We start from the raw sequence: 21,867 nt of genomic DNA on the forward strand, positions 1-21,867 counted from the left end.
TCATAGGCACATTTTGTGTCTGTGTTTGCTTGCATGTATGCAGGAATTGCTTTTGATTAGGGTTTATTATAAAAATGCCATATTCCTATGTGCAGATTATGTAGTAACCAATGTTTGCTTTCACATAAGCACCATCAGCATCATGAAGGTAGATCGTTCCTGGTAGTTTTTGCTGTGTGTTTTGTGTGTGTGTTTTAACTCCAAAATATGTAAAAGTACTTTTGCAGGTTTTAAACATTCTAAAAATAATTATAGCATCAACATTGTTTGTGTCACAGTCTTTCCAGATTTTTTAGAGAAACTTCTATGCCATGCCATGGAGATTCTTAAAAAGCCCATAAAACCACAAGCATCAGATGGGTTAAACTCTAGGCAGCTCTTCGGAATCCTTTGGAACATTTAGTAACCAAAACTGAGCTCTCAAGATTTAAAGTGGACCTAAGTAATTTAAAATATGGAAAGCCCACAAAGAGATGCTGGTTAGCATTCTGAAATTCTGTTTTGTTTTGTTTTTAAATTACAGACTATTAAGTCATGATAAAATAAACTTTGGTGAATTTGTTTTCTACTTTTCCAGAAACTTAAGAAGGAAAAAAAAAAAGACAAGCATGATAGGATTTTTTATATATTATGAAAAAAAAAGTTTTATAATACTCTTTCTAGCATGTTTTGAGTTATTTTCTAAAATTAAAAAACTGATTGTCCGTATTTCGTGACTGTAGTACAGATTTTTAAGAGTTGCAGATTGTTTCATGATCAGGAAAAAAGTTCTGTATGTAGTAGTCAAATCTAGATGAATGCTATCTTCATATAGTGGCCATTGTTCCACAGCAATTTAGATTTTTTCCCCCAGATGTTTCCTTTATTAAGTTAGAAAAAAAAATGTATATTTAACAAATGTTTACTAGTGGGATCTATTTGTTTATTCACAGAAACATGAAGTGGGTCTGGGCATCTTAGTGAGCACATTTGTTCCTCTTGCCTACCCATCTTTCACACTAGTTTGAAAGGATATGTTTGTTTATCCCCACTCAATTTTATGCAGTTTCAGCAAATTTCTCTGTTTTGTGGATGTGTTTCAAGGAATAAAAAGAAAAAAGACTTTGTTGAAGTTTTGAATTTGATGAAGTATCTTAATTCTTGTATTTTTCTGCCTTGTGCATAGTACACTTTGCAGCATGATCTTTGTTGCACACACGCTAGGTATTAGCAGTGTGCTGTCCCTAACATTAGACTGCGATGGTTGCCTGGTGTTAGTTTCAGTGCTCATGGTAATTCCTTATGTTTTAGCTGTTAGGCCATTTCCCGAGGGGTGAAGTCTTCTGTATCGTTATCTCTAAGTCATTCTCGTGCTTATACCCAGGATCACTGGGTAGATATTTTCATTATTTTTCCCACATCGTTTCATTTTCCTGCAGTAGCTTTAATGGTCAATTCTCCTGGTGCACGCTTGGGTTTTGTCTTGTCGTACTGCAACCCATGCCTGCTCTCACTGCTGTCCCACCACGAAGGACCATGCATACAGTAGACTAGAATTTAGTTCTGTGGAAAAGGGTTCTTCTGAACTTGGTTTCCTGCCATGGGGAGAAGTTAAAGATAAGATAAATATGGCTGTGCATATATATTAAAAAAAAAACAACCACTTATCAGTTCTTTTGTGAGTAGTTCGCATATGTGTGCGTGCTCCCTTTATGTAAAGTGCTGTTGTACAATAGGGCCAATGTCTACGTCTGTGAGCAATTATTTATGATATCTTGTCCAAAACTGTAAAATGCCAAGTTTGATGGCATCGAGACCCACCTGTCAATGCCATTTTGCCAACCCTGAGGGCCTCTGGGTGGATCCCTTGGACTTTTCACTTCTTTCCGTAGGCTTGTGAGAGAACAGCAGCTGTAAAAACCTCAACCAGTTCTCTGTTACTACAAGGTAATGTACCTGTTGGCTCTCTTCCTCTCGCTGCATCCCGTACAAAAGGCCACGATAGCTGAAAGCAGGGCTCTGGGGGTTTGAAAGCTGTCCCTCCTGCCATTTGGCAGTGCCGTGTTTATAGACCGTCGTGCCAGGTGTCTTCTTTGCTTAGGGGGGAAGCATGTGCGTACATGTTGTTTGCTGTTCAAATCTCTTCCAAATTACACAATAAAGCAAGCAGAAAATTAAATGAAGTATCATTTTGTGGAAATGCAGAAATGAGCCTCTCCTGGCCTCTTTAAGCTCCCTGGTTAAAGCACTTTCTGGATGTCAGTCTCACTGGAGCAAACTGGGGAGAATCTTCCTACCAGTGACAGGATTGTCCTTCTAAACATGGGTGCCAAAGGTGAGCAGGCTTTACTGGCTGTTTCCTTTAAAAAGTGACATGCTGTTCAAATAAATGTGTATCAGATCACCTGCCAAGAACGAAGAGCGTCTCAGACCCTTGCATAAAATCAGAAGACCGATTTTAGTTCAACACCGAGAAAGGCACCCCTGAAGTCATCAATACTTCAGCATCTTTGCCAGTTAAGATTTGCCAGATTTTTCGTACGTGCCTGACTGTTTCCTTTGGTGGGATCAACTTTTCCAGCTGAGACCCTCCCTTACTCCCTTACTGATCACTCTCAGTAAGAGGTACCTCTTGGTTGGACCAAGAGTTCAACCTTGGTTGGGGGCTGACCTGCTACCTACATCTGCTTTAAGACGAGTCTCCTGCAAAAGTCAAGTGTCTTTCTACCAAGTCAGATGGACTGAGACCTACCACTTGCCCTGAGGTCAAAGCAAGTGTGCAGTAGGCATGGTGACTGACCCTTGATGATCCAGGAAGGATGGTGGAGCCTTGCAGGCCTGTAGGTCCCAGCGTGCTGTCCTGGAGCACTGCAAGCACTTTGCCACTTGTGCCTACACCCCCTTGTGTGGCCTAGCAGAGGAGTTTGATGCAAGGAGGGTTAAATCCACACCTTTGATATTGGATGTTTTTGATGGCGTTGGCTGAGACAAGCAGACCTGGTGAGGAGTTTCGTAGTTCAGTTCTGCTGCTCAGTAGTGGAGGTGCTGTCTGACTGCTATCTTGGCTCTTCTGCACCAAAGGAGGTGGCTGCATCGACCACTGGATGCTTCCTCAGCTCTGCTCCCCCTGCTATCACTTACCACTGCCATCACCTGACTGCTCGGTGTGCCTGAGCAGGTTTCCTCAGTCAGTATTTTTGCTCCTCTTCCAGCACTTAAAGAAAAGAAGAAAAGTGGCTTCTTATGCTACAGTAACTGCGGTTCTTCCAAACACGTTCTCCACAGAGGCACCACAAGCGATCTGTCCTTCACTCTGAAGGAATCTTTTTACTCCTTAGTAACAAATCTGAGGGAGGTCAGACTGGGCCATCCTAAACTTGGTAATGGTTTTCTCCATCGCCATCCTTAGCAGCAGCATCACCTGTCTTCCTTGGCTACACCTATTCATCCTCCATCTTCCCAAACTGGGATGTCCGTCCGTGTTTCAGCTTTCCTGCCCTCAAACCACACTCCCAGCTAGGCCATCGACCTCCAGCCACATATTTCCCTCTCCTTGCCAAGCTAGGGCCTGACTCCTTCATCAGCCACCGCAAACCTTGACAACCCCCTCTCATCCAGCATCCAAACTCCTGAGACAGGACTGTGGCTGGCAGGGCTGCAGCAGACACTGTTTCCACCCAGGAGCAGATGCAGAAGCTGGAGGTGGCCACTTTCCAAAGCAGCGTGTTGGTGGCAGTGTGTACAGAGTGGCTCTTAGCCCACAGTGTGACTGGAAAGCAGAGTCTGGAGATGCTCTTGCTGCACACCACGCTGGGTGTTGTAAGGATGTGCACGGCACAGTTTGGCAGTCTTTTGCCTTACACCACTGACGGTAGCAGTCATGAGGGTTGACAGGCACAGCCTGGATGGACATTATTGTCTGCAGAGAACTTGGTCCTGTTCACGTGAGTACTTGCTCACCTGGGATCTGTGCGGACAGCACTTAAAGAATCACAGTTTCCATAGGGTAAGTAACCACTTTTCATTTTGTTTCCTTAAATAAATATTTAAAACCCAAGATGACTCTGTAATGCTGTTGAATATTTAATTCTGTCATTATTACCACTAATGTTTCTAGGACCTTTGTTCTGCTTTACAAACTGGTGAATTTCAAGAATCAAAACTTGATGCACTGCTCTGTATTCAAAACGCAATGACACTTGCTGACAGATACTGTGTTCTCAATACTGTGTTCTCATTATAACTCCCTTATTTTGAAAGAAAATAACCACGACACTGACATTTTCCTTTATTATGTTTGGACGCTCTCAACAAATGTAAGACATGCAAGCTAGGGGGAGGATTATTGGTTGTGTTTGTTTAATGTCTTCATTATCCTTTTAGTTTACATATACAAGTCATGTTTTAAAACATTTCCAAGTGCAGCTATTTTTTCAGATTCTTAAAGATGACCTGTGAATTTTGAAAAAAACAAATGTACCTCTTTTTATTTTCAAAAGCAGGAACAAGTGATTTACTTTAGTGTTTGGGGGCTTTTTTTTCCCTTTGACTCCTTAGATCTGGTAAATTAAAATATTGTCTAACTGGCAATTATCTGAATGTTTGTAGGGTTGGCAAAATTAACACCTCATGGAGACTAGAAATCTGATAATTTCTAAGAATTATAATCTGATAAATGATGGAAGTCTATTTTGGTACGAATTCCCACGTGGGTTTCAGGCATGTATGCGCATGTAACAGTGCATTTCGCATTGTGATGCTTCTCTGCTTCATGTGAAGAATAATTTGAGCTTTAATATTCATTAAAAATTGTTCCTATCTCACCTGGTTGAGAGGAAAGCTTAGTAACACTATAAGCAGTTATGAGAAGAACGATAAATCTTTGTCCAGTATTCTGCCTCAGAGATTTTCTAGCACCAAAAGCTTCTGAAGAAGGTGGTCTGAAAATCAGCATTATAATGGACAACTGTGGTATTCTGTGTGTAAGAGAAAGTCCTTTATCCAATAGCTGACTTGCTGCCATGAAGCATAGTTTTCTTATCTTGTGTTTTCGTCTGATCTCATCAAATGTGGCAGATCTTCTTGCCATTCATTCAAACATCTCCTCTTTTGTATGTATCTTGTTGAACTCCTTGTCTTAATAATGGTCTTGTAGAAGTTGAGATCCTGCATTGCCCTCATCTGGATCCACTGCGTTGCAATTTAGCTATATTTGTGAGGTAATGAATAAGAGTACCTGACTTTCCTTCTTCACTCTGTTCAGTATTTTAAGTACATCGGGCATTTACCTTCCTTATTTACTTGCTCCCATTGCTCCAGTTCCCCTTGATAGGACAGTCTTCCCATGCCTCTGATGGCCTGTCCCTAAGGCCGTCTGCTTTTTGCTAGAGCTCCTTCAGATGTGAGAATTCAGTACCATAAGCATTTAAGTGAAAAATGTTGAATACAGTTGAGAGAGCATTATATTCATTATATTATTTTACACTTTTTTATTATTTTTTTTTAAACTGGAAATAGTCTGTGAATACCAATAGTGAAGGGAATAAGTCCCTTAGGACTTAATTCATTAAATTTTTGTGGCTGTCTGAAATGCTGTCTGCTTATTGTGAGCTACTTTAGGAGAAACATTTGGATAATGAAGCACTTCCTTTCTGCTGTGGCAGTGGGATATGTTGAGATAGGCATCACAGGGTAACTAATCTATAATGGTCTTGCTGGGAGATGGAGCAAGAAATCATCAGCATTTTCTCCCCAAAACAGAGTGATGGGGGGACCTCTGAAAGAAGAGGTGAGAGTTGCGTCTCCTCTCTTTCTTGTTAGTTGAAAACAAAGCTTCCAGTTTTGGTTTGGGTACTGGAGCTGTTTTTATCACCTGCCTGTATGTAAGAAGCCCCCTGTAAATGCTGCACGGCTGCCAGACAGCTTCAGTGGGTTGCTGTGAAGCACTTCTGCCTTTGATAGGTGTTCAAGCATGCTGGTTTACTTACATTTGTGCTTCCCAGCAGAGGAAGCTGGGGCTGTGCAAAGCTGCATTTGGTATCAAAATAAAGAAAACTTGAACAGAGAGAATGGAAAATGAGACGCGAAAACTGTGTGGGGGGCAATATTGTGTTGTTCCAGGGGTCCTACCAGATACCTTCAGCCGAATAGGTCACATAGGGTACATGCACTATACAGGGCTTTGCCCTTGCATACCTGGAGGATTTGAAGGGGATAAACCTCTCCACTAAAATTAGGCATTGGGCATGTTTTCAGTATATACCTGTGTCATCCAAGAGGCCTTCTGGCAAGAAAAGGAAGATGTACTGCAATTTTAAAAAGGATGGTGGCAGGGAAAAGGGGGATGTAAGGGAAATTCCAGAAAGGCCCTCTGGATTTGCTCAGGCACACCTAGACTTGCCCTCTAGTGGGATTTACCTGTAGCGCGTACATCATTAGGATGCTTTATTATTTTTTTAAATTAATTTTATTTTCCTTTGCAGGTCACCTTTTAAGCTGCTATTTCCTGTATAATTAAGCAGAATGAAGGCATTAGGTTCTAGTAAAATTGGGTCTAATCCAGAAATCTTCTCTTATTCAGTCCTTTCTGAGTAAGAAACTCAAGTCTGGGCCCAGCGTTTTACATGTTTCACTGCTATTTCTAAATTATTTGTGGTCTGTGGATTTCTTGGTTTGTTTTAACTTTATTGAAAACTCCTCTGCTTTTGTCTAATTTTATTTATTTATTTTTTACTGTCCAGCGTAGAGTTAGTTGAAATGATGTAAGTATGCTGGAAATTGAAGTGCATTAATTGCTACTGATAATGCAAGAGCAATTGATTCATACAGTTTATAATTAACAGTACTTAATGTTCTGTGCATGGGTTGGCTCTTTCCCTTTTAACTTTTCCTTTCTGATCCTTTTCAACCCCCAGTCTTACCACATCCCAGACTTTCTGAATATACTGGTTTCACTAGAGTCTAGTCCATTCTTCCTTTTGTTTTTCAGACCAGTAAAAATGGGAAGTACTGGATTCTGGTTTCCTCCAAGAAGAGTCAGCGGAACTGGTTAAGACCAAAATCTGAGGACTTTAGTGGGCAAACATCAGGTGTGCATTGAACAGAGGCTCCTTTATTCCTGTTTTAAGTATATGCTTCTTTAAAAATAGTATTATATATGAGCTTTTGTGTAATGTGTTTGTTATATTTGATACTGCATATAATCACTCATCCTGCAGTTGTGAAAGCACCAATAAGAATGAGGATTTTAAGTGATATTGTGTTGAGACACAGACAGGCAATATTACTCATAAAATTCTTTCAGCTGGTCTTTGGAAAGTGTAATATTTGAGGATCAGTGTTTTTTTAAGTTTTATCTCCATTGCTCAGTCTATATATCCACACGAAAAAAAAAAAGAAAGTGGTTATTTGCTATTCAGAAATCAATACTGAAGTTCTTAATTGCCTCATCTGTTGAGAAATGATACTGAGATAATAGTACTTACATGGTTTTTTTTAATAAAACACTGTCATTGCCAAAGATTGAATCCATACTATATTTGTTCTAATAATGCATTTTAAGGACACTTAAACACAGTTCAAAGTCAGCTTAATTAGTTTTGATCATAAAGAAACAAAACTTGAATTCGTCATCCATATGAATGTGCTGAGTTGCATCTGGTTCAGCAACTAGATCACCTGAAATTTTGGAGAAGATGAAAGTAACATAATATTGGCCTGAATATAGGATGGCCTCAAGCCTGAGATGTGATCCTTGCATTTAGAACAGGAGTGAGAAGTTGTCGGTTGTTTAAATTAACAGCTAAACTCCGTATGCTGTTCCACAACAAACGCTGCTTTTGGCTTCGCGTCAGACCCTGCGCATCGCCCGTCTGCATGGCCTGCTATGCTGTGTCTCTCAAGTTCAACATGCATTCAGCTCCCCACCTGCCCCTCAGCATTACCAGACTACCTTGTCCTCTTGTCCATAGATGTTCCTACCCCCATGAAGTGCTCCCCACAACTGTCTGCCCACCCCCCTACTGTTGTCCACTGTCCCGTCTCAACCCAGCATCGCCCTGCCTGCATCCCGCCAGCTGTGCCTGCTTCTCCTCTTGTCATCTGCTTGGCATGGAAGCCACTTGCTGCTGTGACCCAGCATGGTCAAATTAATCACGCTCTCATACAGCAAGCACTAGAGGTAGTTCCTTCGCTCTTTGTCACTAACACTGCCTGTAGCTCAGGCTAGGTGGGGATTTGGCTGGGAGGCACTAGGTGGTAGCACTGCTTCCCCACATAGAGGCAGTAGGTGTTTCAGGACACTCTGGGAACCAGGTCTCGTAGGTGCCCACGAGGCATGGGTATGCTGTATGTAAACATAGAGGGGGCTGGATTTTTTTTCTCCCTCAGAACTTCAGTTGTCAGGAAAGAACAGGCTAAAATGAGATTTCATTCTATCTTCAGGCCAATGTGCATAGAAGACTGGTGTATTTGTTTACAGAAGGCACAATAAATTTTATTACCAGATTCTCATTAAAGTGTATACTGAAAAATCTTTCAACCTATAAACTTATCACAACCTTGATGTGAATGAGTTCCACCTCTTGAATACATTGGCAGCTCCATTGAAGTGTTTGGAATTGGTTTTCTTTTACTTTTGTTACAGAAGTACTTTGGTCTCAAGCCTCCAAACAACTGTAATTTTTTTCACTTATAAACAAGAATGTCACTTATGAGACAGAAACTGAAATTAAGCTGATTCTTTGAAGACCTGTGCACATTCCCACTCGTGGAATTGTTGTCCCCAAGCTTCGTCCCATGAGTGGGAATGGGCCAGAGACAAATCTGAAATCATAAGAGTCCTTAAAGAAACACCTTTTCTGTTGCTGGGTATCTTTAAAGAGGCTAGTGGTTCCGTGTAAAATTTGGGGGAGGAAAGGTGGTCTTACAAAACTTCTTGCTTTAAGAGTATAGTATAGCTTAATCTGCTATTCAAAGACTGTAGGGTTGAAAGGTAGCAGGTTTCCATCTTGCTCTGCCAGTGTTTCTCTCCTCTTACAAAGTCAAGAGAGAAGTTACGGGGAGGAGGGAGGAAGAGGCATAGACAAAGACATACTCTGTATATGCGTTTCAAATGGAAATCTTGAATCTGAAGCATTCGTAAAAATGCACATGCAGATATTAAAGAGGCACACCCCCTTCTACCCCTCCTGTCACCCCACCCCTCATGTCCTGTCCTGCCACATCCTGACATAAACACAGGCTTTTCTTCCTCCCCGCTTTCTTCCAGCGCCACGCTGGGGCTATGGCAGGGACCTCCGAGCTACCGAGCCTCCCCTGGCTGCCAGCTGGGATGCGTTTGTTGTGCTTATTGGGGAGGTGGCACCAGGCCGGAGCAGCTGCTGCCTGGTGCTCCCTGCCTGACTCCTGGCCGCCCTGCTCCACCTGTCCCAACAGCTGCTGGCTTCCCCAGCCCTGCTGCCAGGGGACAGGGGGTGGCCGGCCACTGAGCCCCCAGCCCTGCCTCTGCCCCCGGCCTTGCTGCCGTCGGGCCCGGCCCGGCCTCCTCTCGCACAGCTGTGCCAGTGGAGGCCATGGAGGGTGGCAGCTGCAGGGCCATGACACCGGGGTGGGGGGGGGAGTGCTGCTTTTGCCAGAGAAAGGCCAAATCTGGGGGCTTTTCAGCCCTGCCCGCTGCTTGCGTTGGGTGCTGCCCTTCTGCCGTCCTCCTCTCTGCCCCTGCCACTGCAGACCTCGCGTTTGACCCTTTCCATCACGGGTAGCACCGGGTTGGGTATCTAAAGTAGCAATTGCGCTCCAGCGATCAAATAAAAGCTGTCAGCGGCTTCTGACAATGGAGGATTGTTGAGTACCCTGTAATCACAGGCGCCCAGTTGCTACTATATGTTACCAGATTGCGAGTTTAAAGCCGCTCTTGGCAACAGCTCAGATGAGAGCATCACCCACCTCCTGGAGCTGAAGGCTGCCGGTTTAGTTCCCAGTGTGCAGTACCCCAGGAGGGGCTGGGGTCCTCTCGGAGGACGAGGAGCCTTCATCCCAAGCTAACCTCAACGCTTAAAACCCTTGTGCCTTGCAGGGTGGTGTGAGGAGGATGTGGGTTTCCCGTGCCGGGCTGATAAAAAGCCTAATCTGTGAGGTTTCTGTTATTAACACATTGAGCCTCCGTTAGCAGAGGAGAATTTCACTTGGCATTACAAATTATTGGAAACGTGTGCGTTTTGCTAGAATAGGCGCACAGACAGTAACCAAAATGAGCCGGTATATCAGAGAATATGAGCTTTGCGCCCCGCCCCCCCACCCCAGGCTGTCAAAACGCTGCCTTTCACATCGATTTTCAAACACCCAGTTGCATCTCAAGACGTGCAGATTTTCATTCTGATAACTGTGTATGTGCATGTGTGCGTGCATGTGTGTGTATGTCCGTACAAACACCACAGGCACAGCTTTAATTCCTTTGAAACCTGAAGCTGCCAAAAGCCATCTTCATATGTTCTGAAGTGAGTTCTTTGTCTGATGCCTCCTGAAACCTGACAGAAACTTTGCTGTTCTCCATCAATGCCTGAGGGGAAAGTTGTGAGGTGTAATTTCAGGGCATATGTGGATCTGTTCATCCTGAGCAATGCATTTTAAGAGTTGCAGCAAATAGTGTAAAGAAACCTACAGGTATTACATTAGACCAGCTGAACCTAATTTTATTTTTAAGTTTTATTCAGAAGCATCACATAGCAAGTAAACTTCAAAATTTAAGTTTAGTTACAAACTAGTTGTTTCTTATTTTTTTTTCCAGTCCCCTTTTGCTTTCTTTTACGACCACATGAAACTTGAGAAGCCATCTAAAGCTAAATCATTTAGTGGAGTTGGGCAATTCCCAAGTGTCCAACAAGAAGGCCTGGTTTAGGCTGCGATGGCCACTGTCATTCCTGGTGATTTGTCAGAAGTAAGAGATACCCAGAAAGTCCCTTCAGGGAAACGTAAGCGTGGTGAAACCAAACCAAGAAAAAACTTTCCTTGCCAACTGTGTGACAAGGCCTTTAACAGTGTTGAGAAATTAAAGGTTCACTCATACTCTCACACAGGAGAGAGGCCCTACAAGTGCACACAACAAGACTGCACCAAGGCCTTTGTTTCTAAGTACAAATTACTAAGGTATTAAACTCTATTTATCTTTCAGATTATATTATCTATTTTATGTTGGCCGTGTTAAGCCGTGTAAAAGTATATATTTGTGTACGCCTTCAGCTGATTGCAGAGAGGATGTGTTAATTAAAAGTAGCCATTGGATTGTTTCTAGAAATCTAAATTACATAAGTTTGCAAGCTAATGTCTTTGATTTTGTTTCTTAATTTGTTTTCTGTTTTTGTTTTCTGTTTGTTTGTTTTCTTAATGAGAATAGAATTTTCATTTGTATAAGGAATTGTCACAAGAAAAGAGTATGGACTGAAATTTTTTGGCTATGGACTTTTACACAAGTACTTTCATACTTGCCCTTATACCCCTGTTACAGTAGCTAAAACCCACCAAAACTAAAGTGTCAATTTAAGAGAAATGGCTCGTGTTTTGCTATATTTTAATTTGTCAAACTGTCTTTGTAGTGTCATGCTTTCAGTTAAAAGGTTCTGTTGCAAAGCAACCTTAGTGTAGTATTTAGCTGCCATTAAAAAATGAGCACGTGTGTTTTTTGATCAAAATAATTACTTACAGAATATATCTGTGTTTAAAGGCATATGGCTACTCATTCTCCTGAGAAAACCCACAAGTGTAATTATTGTGAGAAAATGTTTCACCGAAAAGATCACCTAAAGAATCACCTACATACACACAATCCCAACAAAGAGGCCTTTAAGTGTGAAGAATGTGGAAAGAACTACAATACCAAGCTTGGGTTCAAACGTCACCTGGCTTTGCATGCAGCAACAAGCGGTGACCTCACCTGTAAGGTATGTTTGCAGACTTTTGAAAGCACAGGAGTGCTGCTGGAGCACCTAAAAACTCATGCAGGCAAGTCATCGGGTGGAGTGAAGGAGAAAAAACACCAGTGTGAACACTGTGATCGTCGGTTCTACACCCGAAAGGATGTCCGTAGACACATGGTAGTGCACACTGGAAGAAAGGACTTCCTCTGTCAGTACTGTGCACAGAGATTTGGGCGGAAGGATCACCTAACGCGCCACATGAAGAAAAGTCACAACCAAGAACTTTTGAAGGTCAAAACAGAGCCAATGGACCTTCTAGATCCCTTTACCTGCAACGTTTCTGTGCCTATTAAGGATGAGCTGCTTCCAGTGATGTCTTTACCTTCCAGTGAACTGACATCAAAGCCATTTACAAACACTTTGCAATTAAATCTCTACAACACTCAGATTCAGTCCATGCAGAGTTCTGCATCTGCACACCAAATGGTTGCCACATCATTACCATTGGGAATGCCTTGTCCAATAGATATGGAGTCTGTCCACCCTTCTCACCAGCTATCGTTGAAATATCCGCTCAGTTCTACCTCATACGCAGTTTCTATGCCTGAAAAAGAACAGCCATTGAAAGGGGAAATCGAAAGTTACTTAATGGAGTTGCAAAGTGGTATGCCTTCTTCATCCCAGGATTCTCAAGCATCTTCATCAAAACTAGGGCTGGATCCACAAGTAGGGCCACTAGATGATGGGTCTGGGGAGGTTTCCCTTTCCAAGGGCTCTGTTCCTATTAGTGAACCTCTAAACACCCCATCATTGGACTTTTCTCAGCTGTTCAACTTCATACCTGTAAATGGCCCTCCCTATAATCCTTCTGTTTCAGTGGGAAACCTTGGAATGAGTTATACGCAGGAGGAGGCACATTCTTCTATGACTCAACTTCCACCACAAACACAGGATCCACAAGATCCTAGCAATAGTATAGGTCTTGGGTCTCTGCACTCATTGTCAGCAGCTTTCACAAGCAGTCTAAGCACAACCACCACCCTACCACGATTTCATCAAGCTTTCCAATAGGATGTACAAAGCTGGCTTGTTACTGTCTATTTGTAGAAATGCCTTAGGTGACCATTTTTAACTTAGTGCCTACTATAAGACATTATAAATTCTCTGCTTTTGTACAGTACCAATCTCATGAAGCCAGTAAGAAATTTTTTAATGTTTTGAAAGTGTTTATTCTCAGCTGTGTTTACTTTGTTGTTTGTTTGTTGTTTTTTTTTTTTAAAGTCTCATTATATTGTTTTCATTTTCACTGCCAATTGACACATTTAAAATGTTCACTAGAAAGTCATCCCAAGCAAACTTTCAACATGCATCCCTTTTTATAAACTTTTTCAACCATACCAGCCACTCTGTTTTATTGATGTCAGTGGTAGAACTACCATTTTTACCTTTTATATATTAAGCATTTGCAAAGAATCCAGTTCAAATACGTATTGCAAAGATTCCTAAAGATTTGGGAAAAAAAAATCCCTAGTCCCTTTCCAAAAAAAAAAAACCTCTTCCCAAATGGTGACATCTGATCTGTTCTATAATGACAATTCTAAATTTTTAAATAAATATAGAATTCAGATTTTTTCTGAAAACTTGTATGTGTATATATAGAAGTTCATATATACACATGTACATATATATAACATTTTGACTTGTATTGAAGTCATTATAAAAGGTGTTACAAATTTTGCCATTTTCTGGCTTAAATTGTTGTGGCCTGTTATGAATATTGGAAGAAAAAAATATAGTTTAATTTTGTAAAATCGTGGCTGAACAGAATTTCAACAGAGAATCTCTGCTTGCCTAAATGACAAAAGTTTCAAGTTGAATTTGGAACTGTGTTGTGCTTTCATGACTCTGGTAGAGGAAAACAGGCAAAATTAATGGCTGATCTTGAAATATAAAAGTGTTGTAATTTAGTAATGCAGAATATTTTGTCGCAGTTTTTGTTTTAATTCTTAACTTGCTGTTTTTTCTCTTTAGTAGCATAGAAAGAATACTGCATAGGAATCTTCCAATAGCGTATTCACATTTGTAGGCATCAGTCTTCTCCCAGCTGCCACCGCCAAAGGGTGGATCGAGTCCAGCCAGAAAGTGTGTATCTATTTTCAGTTCAATATTAGTGTGCAGTCAGAGAGTGAATGTAAATTTGCAAATACCAGTTTTTAATATTTTTTTTTATTGGAATGAACTTTTCAGTTGTGTTACATGGTGTGTTATGTCCTCCTAAGCAACAAGTTAGATGTTAATCATACTTTCTACACCTGGGTACTTGGTTAGGGACTTTTTGCCCACTGCCAAGATTTAAAGACAGGACTCTTAGGAGTGAAGTAAAAGCATATTGCTTACACCACTTTTACCTAATGCAATATATTCTATTCCCCAACCCCTAATAACCAAAAGAGGAAAAAGAAAAAAAAAAAAAAAACAAACCTGTGATGCATGAAAGCAAACTAGATTTGCTGTAATTCAACAATAACGCGCTTTTCCTTGTCATTTTTGCACAAGGAATTAAAAAATAGAAATCAAATACATTAGTATCTCTCAAACAATAATGAGGATTCATACAAGGTTTTAAGTGGTTAAACTGAATATACTTCACAGAAACAAAAGTTGCTCCCATTTAAGGAGCTCATGCTCCAGATGTTTTATCAGTAGCTCCTACTTTTTTTTTAATTCTAGGAGCAATATGCAGGTGTAGTTTTACTATTTTATACATATGTGTATTTAAATTTTATTACTGAAAGATAACATTTTTATAAATGTGTTTGTGTTCCAAAGGCATTAAAATAAGGATGTATTAATAAGGAAAATACCTTTTGAAATTCTGCAAACTACTCCTAGATTTTGGGTTTAGGAGCATGTTATCTCAAAGTGGGCTTTTAGCTCTGCTTCATGACTGCTTCCTCTGGTTTCTATGAAACAGATCGCTTGCTTACTTACATCTTTAGTTGAATGATTTGTTCAATATTGCTTTTTTTTTTCGTCACCTTTATAAAGGAAAGAAAAACACAGGTGAACAGAGCACAAGGTGAATGCAACAGAATGTAATTCTGGTTTAAATCAGCAACCACAATGCATATAGGGAGATGTTGGCTTTACTCTCAGTTTTTTAAATCAATTAGGGATGAAGATCAGTGGACTTCATTCCTCTGGTGGGCGCTGCCCCGCGTGGAGCTTCCCCTTGGCAGGGGGAAGCTGCGAGTGCTCAGCATCTCACGGGCAGCTCTGGCAGCAGAATTGGTGGCAGCACTCTTCCTCCTGGGCAGGGAATGTGCAGGCACCAGGAGCTTCAAAGCTGGAGTTTTTGGTATGGCATGGAGGAATTTGCTCGTTCAGGCATCGCCAGTAAATTTAATCTCACCTGCTGCTGCCAGATGCTCTGCCAGACTAGTGGCAGAAGGGATTTGATGTGGCCCATCTAACACTCAGCGAGAGGCAGTGCCACCTGCTTATCAGTCTCAGTTTCTGATTAGACTTGATTAAAACACACACACACAACAAACACTTGGCCAACACCCAGTTCTTAGTACTTAGCCGGAGTCCTTACCACTTGGTTAGTGCCTTAGCTTCCTGAGCAGGGGTTGACATTTCACTTCAGAGGTAGACGTACATTTCACTCGAGAAGTAGGGACCTCAGACAAGATATTGAACCTCATTCAGTCAGGGCTTCAGTCGGCCAGGTTAGCGTGCCGCTGAACGAGGATGTATGATTACGTGGAAGCAGCTTTGACGCTGTAAGCAATATTAACACCTTCGTGCTTTCGAATAATGTTCAGGCAGAGTCGTTATTGGCCACTACTAAAATGTCAGTTTTTAAACCCTGTTTTCTAGGTTTCAAATTGATGCTTCGAGGGAGGGGGGAGGGCTGGCCGATCATGCACCACTCTTTGTGCAACTTCTTCTAGTAAGGTCTTTTTGGTTTTTTTTTTTTTCTTTAATATATATATTTTTGTGTACTTGTTGCTTGTGCTTTATTTAGTAGTAAATTGTGGAATAGAGTGATTTATTGTTAATTTGGCAGTAGCGGTTTTTAAAAACCATATACTGACTGAAACATGAGCCAGAGCTGATTGCTTTATTAAGCTAATAATGAATGTTAAGAGTACATATTTTCAGGATCATTTGCCTAGTGAGCTAAACATGTATTATAGGCCAATATTTTTTAAAATAAAGCTTGGTCAACCTCTATGTTACACATATTACAAGATATAGCACTTTCAAAAGAAAAACCTAAACCTTTTAAGAAAGTTTCTTACAGGTTATGCTTTTTATTATAAAACCTTTTATTATAATTTGTTTCAAGTGCCATTAGATTACATATATGTAGGCCTTTGGTATAATGCTTTGTGTACAAAATGGTAGACATTGTAATTTTAAACAGGTACATTTTTACAGTGTTTTCTTATCAATTTGCTATATTGCACAGAACCAGTGTGTCTTTCTTAAGGGTTTTACAATGGTTTTTACTAGGTTTACATGTTTCAAACTACACTGTCTTCTACTGCCATTTTGAATACCAGTCAAAAAAAAAAAAAAAAGAAAAATTAGGAGTTTGTCCTCACCAATTGTAAACTGTGTCCTCTGGAGTTCTGGATGGTAAACTATTGCAGAAATACTTACATGCGGTATTTGATGCAGATTTTTTTTTATCCTATGCTATCAACGCTATGCTGCTGTCTGAAGTTAACTTAGGGCCTGATCCTGCATCCATAAGCGTCAAGGGGAGCAGGATTGCATCCTTCGTTATGTCTGTCTCATACACTGGTTTAGCAGCTTGTCCTGTATTCTTCTCGGTCTCTAGATAAGTCTCTGAAATAAATGTACTTACCTGTTATGTAGTAAACTGTATAGACTTAGCTGCCCATCCTGCATCTTCCCAGTGTACCATTAAAACCATAGCCTACTTAGCATGACCCTCACCATGCAAATAACGCCACAGTAGCTCAAAATGTGTTTGGATAGTCCCAAAGCTTTTTATGTAATAAGGGTGTCTTACTTTGTTGGAAGGCAGTGTCTTTTGATAACAGTTATCTAGCCCTGGAAGTGACACAGAACTATTGCTAATCATATGTAAACACTTTTCAGTATAAGCTTCAGTGGTACAGTTGAACCAGAGTGAATGTTTATCTCCTCAGAAACACTCCTGCAATATTGTTATATTGGATCATGCTGCTAATGTAACTTGGGATACAACTCCTCTCATGGTGCTACAAACCTCCCTGTCTCATTCAGATGTATTTTTACCCATAGAAAAAAGGACTATACTAGACCTATAGTTGTATGATATATTTTTATACTGTGACTTAATTTGTCATTAATGAACTTTGTACAACACCACAATGTATTCATATGCACTTGCAAAAGTAAAATTTTGGACATGCAAATTTAAACGCTGACAAGCCCAGCTCTTGTTCACAAAAATAGATGACTTAATTAAAATTAAACGTGGGCTTTTTGTACAGTGTGGAGTGAAGAACACACTGTATATTACTAAAAGCCTTTGAATTTAGACAAAACTGGGGAAAAAAAAAGTATATTGGGGAATGATGACACACCCAAACCTGACTCGGATTGCTGAAATTATATTTTTTAGCTAGTGGAAAAATTGTTTGGACTTGTATGCTAAAATGTTTTAATGATAAAAGTTTTGAGTCAAAAATATAGAAAAAAAAAAAAAAGAACACAGAAAACCCTGCATTCCAGACTGAATTTGTATATGTTTCTTGCATTTAAAATTTGCTATCCTGTGATATGGGAAATCGAGTTGCTTATCATGTATATGTACTTTAAAATGTATTCACAAACTACTGTTGTATTTGTATAAAATATAGACAAAAAGATTGCATATATATTTTTGTGTATAAGCTCTGTAAAATAGCAATCACATTATGAAGCTGCAGCAGAACTTCATTTTAAACATTCACATCCAAAGAAACAGACTATTTATTGTCCACATACCCTGATTATAAAATATACCTTGCTGCTATTAAACAATAGTGCTGCAGCTTCTTGTGGCCTACAGTGTTATGTTTGCTGTACAAAAATATGTGAACTCCACAAAATATATCAATAAAATTACAGAATGGTTTTAGTTAATGAATACCTTATGCCTGGCATTTCAATAGATAATCTCGGTCTGCATGTTTGGGATTACAGTAAGTAATTTTAAATACATCTAGTTTTGCTGGGTGTACTTATTCTGATCTTGCAAAGGTATAACTATTTCTGATTTATGACTGGTAAAATGTCAGTTTTTCAGAAAAATCTTAAAGCATAAATGTCTGCGTTTCATGATTTCACCAAGGAACAGGCCGGATGATGCTACTGTGTCTGTGGCAAGGCAGATCTGACTTGAAGGAAGCAATTGTTTGCCATCAAATTGCGCTTTGAAATGCTGTCAGAAACCAGAAGGTGAGTTTGGGGTTTTCATGGCGGGACTACTCGCGGGAGAAGCAGGCAAGTGATTCTCCATCACTTCGGATTAATGCAAGTAATTTGCGTTGATTGTTATAGTTTATAGGGTAAACTCTAAGGGTGTGGTGTGTGTTACAGGCACAGTATGTGGGTTGTCTCTCTGAAATGCTTCCAGGAGAAACTTCATTGTTTTGATCCCACAGACCTCCTGTCTGCCCGTGACCTTGCTGTTGAAGCCTCTCTGAGAAGCCTGACTAATGCACTGGGGGAAGAGGTACCACGAAACCAGACAAGCAGCCTACCCACAATTGCAGAAAGTTGCCTCTGTTCTTTTTCCATATAGCTGTTTCCCTAGCACGGACTGTTTGCCAGAAAAGTAAACGACTAGCATTTGCTATGTAGCTGTTTCAAATTCACATTTCATTGCTTTTCAGAATGTATATCGGAAATACCCTCAGCATTGTCTGTGTTTTCCTGCTCCTGGGTTCCTCTCTCTTCCAATTCTTTAATTTTTAGATTTTCTCCTGTACCCCCGTCTGAGAGAAATGATGGTTACCGAGTCATTGGCTTTATCATACACAGACATTTCTTCTTCCTCGTGATCCTTACCTGTTTCATCTGAACTGACTTAATGACTTCTGTGTCACAGGTTTCTAACTCGCTTGGGAGGATTGGCTGTGTTGAGAATCAAAAGCTGTACAGCTGCAGGATGAGGAGGCTCCTGTCTTCAACTGTTTATTATCCAAATTTGTTTGAAAGGTGTAGAAAGGAGATGAAGACGTGATCCATAGTAGGCTACTGATGTATTTAATACTCTGCAAAGCCTCCACCACTTCCCCCGAGAGAAAACCACCCAATTCTTTCACTACTGTAGATGGTGTCAGCCACCACCCCTGGATTAACATGTCCTTCCACACTGACACCCTCTAAAAACCCTGATAAGTGGGACGTGTTTGCATGGATGGTATCTATGCTGCATTCAGGCATCTCTTGGTACAGTCCCTCCAAACATTTCCCTGTTAAATTCAGGGGGTTCCTCCAGACTTGGAGGAGTTGGATGTTAGCTCAAACCGACTGAAGAGTAGATATTCTCAGCATGACCAGAACCTTTGTTCTTTATTATGTCTCATGCGAACTGGCACATCTTCAACAGGGAAGGGGATTTTTTATTTTTTTTTAATTTTCCTTCCAGCATTTTCTTGCACCTTAAAAAAGGGAGTAAATTCTTTGTTCTGTAGTGCCCATGTGGGTAAAAAGGCCGGGTGTCCCGTATCAATTCCTGGAAGGGCAGAGCTAGACAAAATGGTGGAAGTTGAGGATTTTACGTTAGTTAGTGCTGAGGGGCTTTCAAGCTCTTTGAAAATCAAGCTCTTTGATTTTCTTATCTCGCTTCTTCCTTTGGCAAGAAAAAGAATTATGCTTTGTGGAAAGGGACATTCAGAAAGATCACCGGAGCTGTACAAAAACACAGCCATCCATCCCTTCTTTCTCTCCTGTAACCACCTTTTTCCAAGCCTCACGTATGAATGTACATAAAGATGGCCCTTCAGTATGCCCTGCATGTCTGGTCTCTGTCCCCCAGGAGTGGGAGAAAAAGACTATGCTAGTTCCCCTCTTCACTTTATGTTTATTTACTTATTTTTTTCTTTCTTGACCCTAGCATACAGAATGTTTTTGGCAGAGAAATCTGAACCTGTGATCCAGAGCTTAGACTAGCAAGAACTGAGCAGCTACATGCTTTTGGCTTCCCTGCTTTGCAAATCAAAACATTGTATTAAGTCAGATAGAAATTAAGTTTTCCAAAGTGGCACTTGCTGTAGTTGGCACAGCAAGGGTTTGCCATCACAAAGAGGCAGCAAGTAGGTCAGCAAGATAAGCTTGATTACAAAATTTAGTCTGTGCTTAAAAGTTTGAGATGTGTAGTAGGGGAGTAGCTGCTGCTTATCGGTACTGGCTAGGGCCTCTGGCACATAAACAGCAATGTTTTGTTACAAGTTTTGGAACAACAGCGGAGATAAGTGATGCTGAGAATGACAGACCACAGTAGTATGAAGTAACAAGTTCCTGCTCACGTGCTGTATCCCAGGTAATTCACTACAAACTTCTCCAACTAACAATAAATACAGTGTGTAACACCTTGTCCGGTATATTATATATATGTATACTTTTTGTTGTTGTAATGGCCTGTGTGTCTTCAAGAAATCAATATTTTCTGATAAATAAGTATTTTAAAAATATAATTAACAGTTGTGTTCTTCATTGTCATTCCACAGCTTTGTCTCCTTCAGGGATGTTTGTGTCATAAAATCACCAGCTACAAAGCTTGTTTGCCTCACAGTGGATTGAAAAGACATCAGCTAACAGCTGAGCGCTCTGAAAACAGGATTATAATGCATGCTGTGCTTGGTTTGAAAATCATTTGAATTGATGGTTTGCCCATGGCACTGATTTTCTCTGTCACAGTGAACTACACCGTACAAAGAAGAATGATTTAGTGTCATTTTCATATAAATCAGCCAGATCTCTGCTTGATGGGTATAAAATAATGCAGAGTATCAGAATAGCATCAGTTTCTGAAAATCAGCATATTGCTTAAACTGTTGTATATATACATTTACGTATATAAACGTGTGTGTGTGTGTACACGTATGTATGTATGTGTATGCATGCATGGGGGGAGCCAATCAAACCTGGAAAAGTTGAGAAATTAATTTTATTTTGTTTTGTTTCCCTTCAAAAAGTTTAAGTTTCTCTGTTTATCAAGTCCAAAGTGAATCGTGCGGTTTGTAAAGGTATCTCCTGGTTAACACAGCACTTGGTTTCCCAGGCAAGTTGGAAGAGCTTCTACCAAATATTTGATTAATCTACGAGAGACAGCAATTTATCTGCAGGGCGCACAGACTCCCGTGAGGGAGGTGTTTGTCAGCTATCCTTGTGTAGTATTAGATACAATTTCAGTAGAAACATTGTGCAGGCTGTGCCTTTGAAATTAAGCTCACATCTGGCTTTTTGCCTTTTTATTAAATTGTTACACGCGTGGTCATGGGCAAATCCTTAAGTTCCCTCACAAGTACTTACATGGAAGATGAAAATAAAATGTAGACTATACAGTTAAGGGGGCATACCATAAATGAGAAATTTAAAGCTCTAATGTAGGGATATCAAACACTAATGACATGTAAGCGTAGACTAAACCCCTAAATTCACTGAAGTCTGTCCTCACCTAAAAAATGTCTCCTTTTTCAGTGCCTGGAGTGTTATGCCAGTGAAGTGCTACATCAGTGCCCGATAGCTTGTGTGCTCTGTTCAGCCTAGGCATATTTCTATTCAGCAGTATTTTTGCAAGAAGCTTCTGCTTGTTCACTAATACAAAGCACATAATATGCGTTTAAACTGTATGAACCATTTTAATCAGGCAAGTTTAATGCCCCTTAACTTAGGGCAACTGCTGATGATTCGCTGTGGCCCACCAGAGTGCTGAGCCCATCTATTCAGAGCCGCTGGATTTAGC

At 40.5% G+C, this 21,867-nt stretch overlaps 1 protein-coding gene across 6 annotated transcripts in view; it reads left to right on the top strand.

Annotated features, from left to right (window-relative positions):
• Positions 1-18,042, top strand: part of PLAG1 (PLAG1 zinc finger) — a 50,602-nt gene extending 32,560 nt beyond the window's left edge. For 4 of the 6 annotated variants that reach the window (XM_038175435.2, XM_072034594.1, XM_027452252.3 and 1 more), the window contains 3 exons: positions 6,968-7,067; positions 10,766-11,124; positions 11,699-18,042. In XM_038175435.2, coding sequence (XP_038031363.1) covers positions 10,883-11,124; positions 11,699-12,962 — 1,506 coding nt within the window. In that variant the 5' untranslated portion in view covers positions 6,968-7,067; positions 10,766-10,882 and the 3' untranslated portion in view covers positions 12,963-18,042. The remainder of the gene's footprint in view (positions 1-6,967; positions 7,068-10,765; positions 11,125-11,698) is intronic. The other 2 variants (XM_027452254.3, XM_038175437.2) reach the window with 1 other exon arrangement.
• Positions 18,043-21,867: the final 3,825 nt, after the last annotated feature.

The sequence above is a fragment of the Anas platyrhynchos genome, chromosome 2 (assembly GCF_047663525.1).
Source record: "Anas platyrhynchos isolate ZD024472 breed Pekin duck chromosome 2, IASCAAS_PekinDuck_T2T, whole genome shotgun sequence".
Taxonomy (NCBI): domain Eukaryota; kingdom Metazoa; phylum Chordata; class Aves; order Anseriformes; family Anatidae; genus Anas; species Anas platyrhynchos.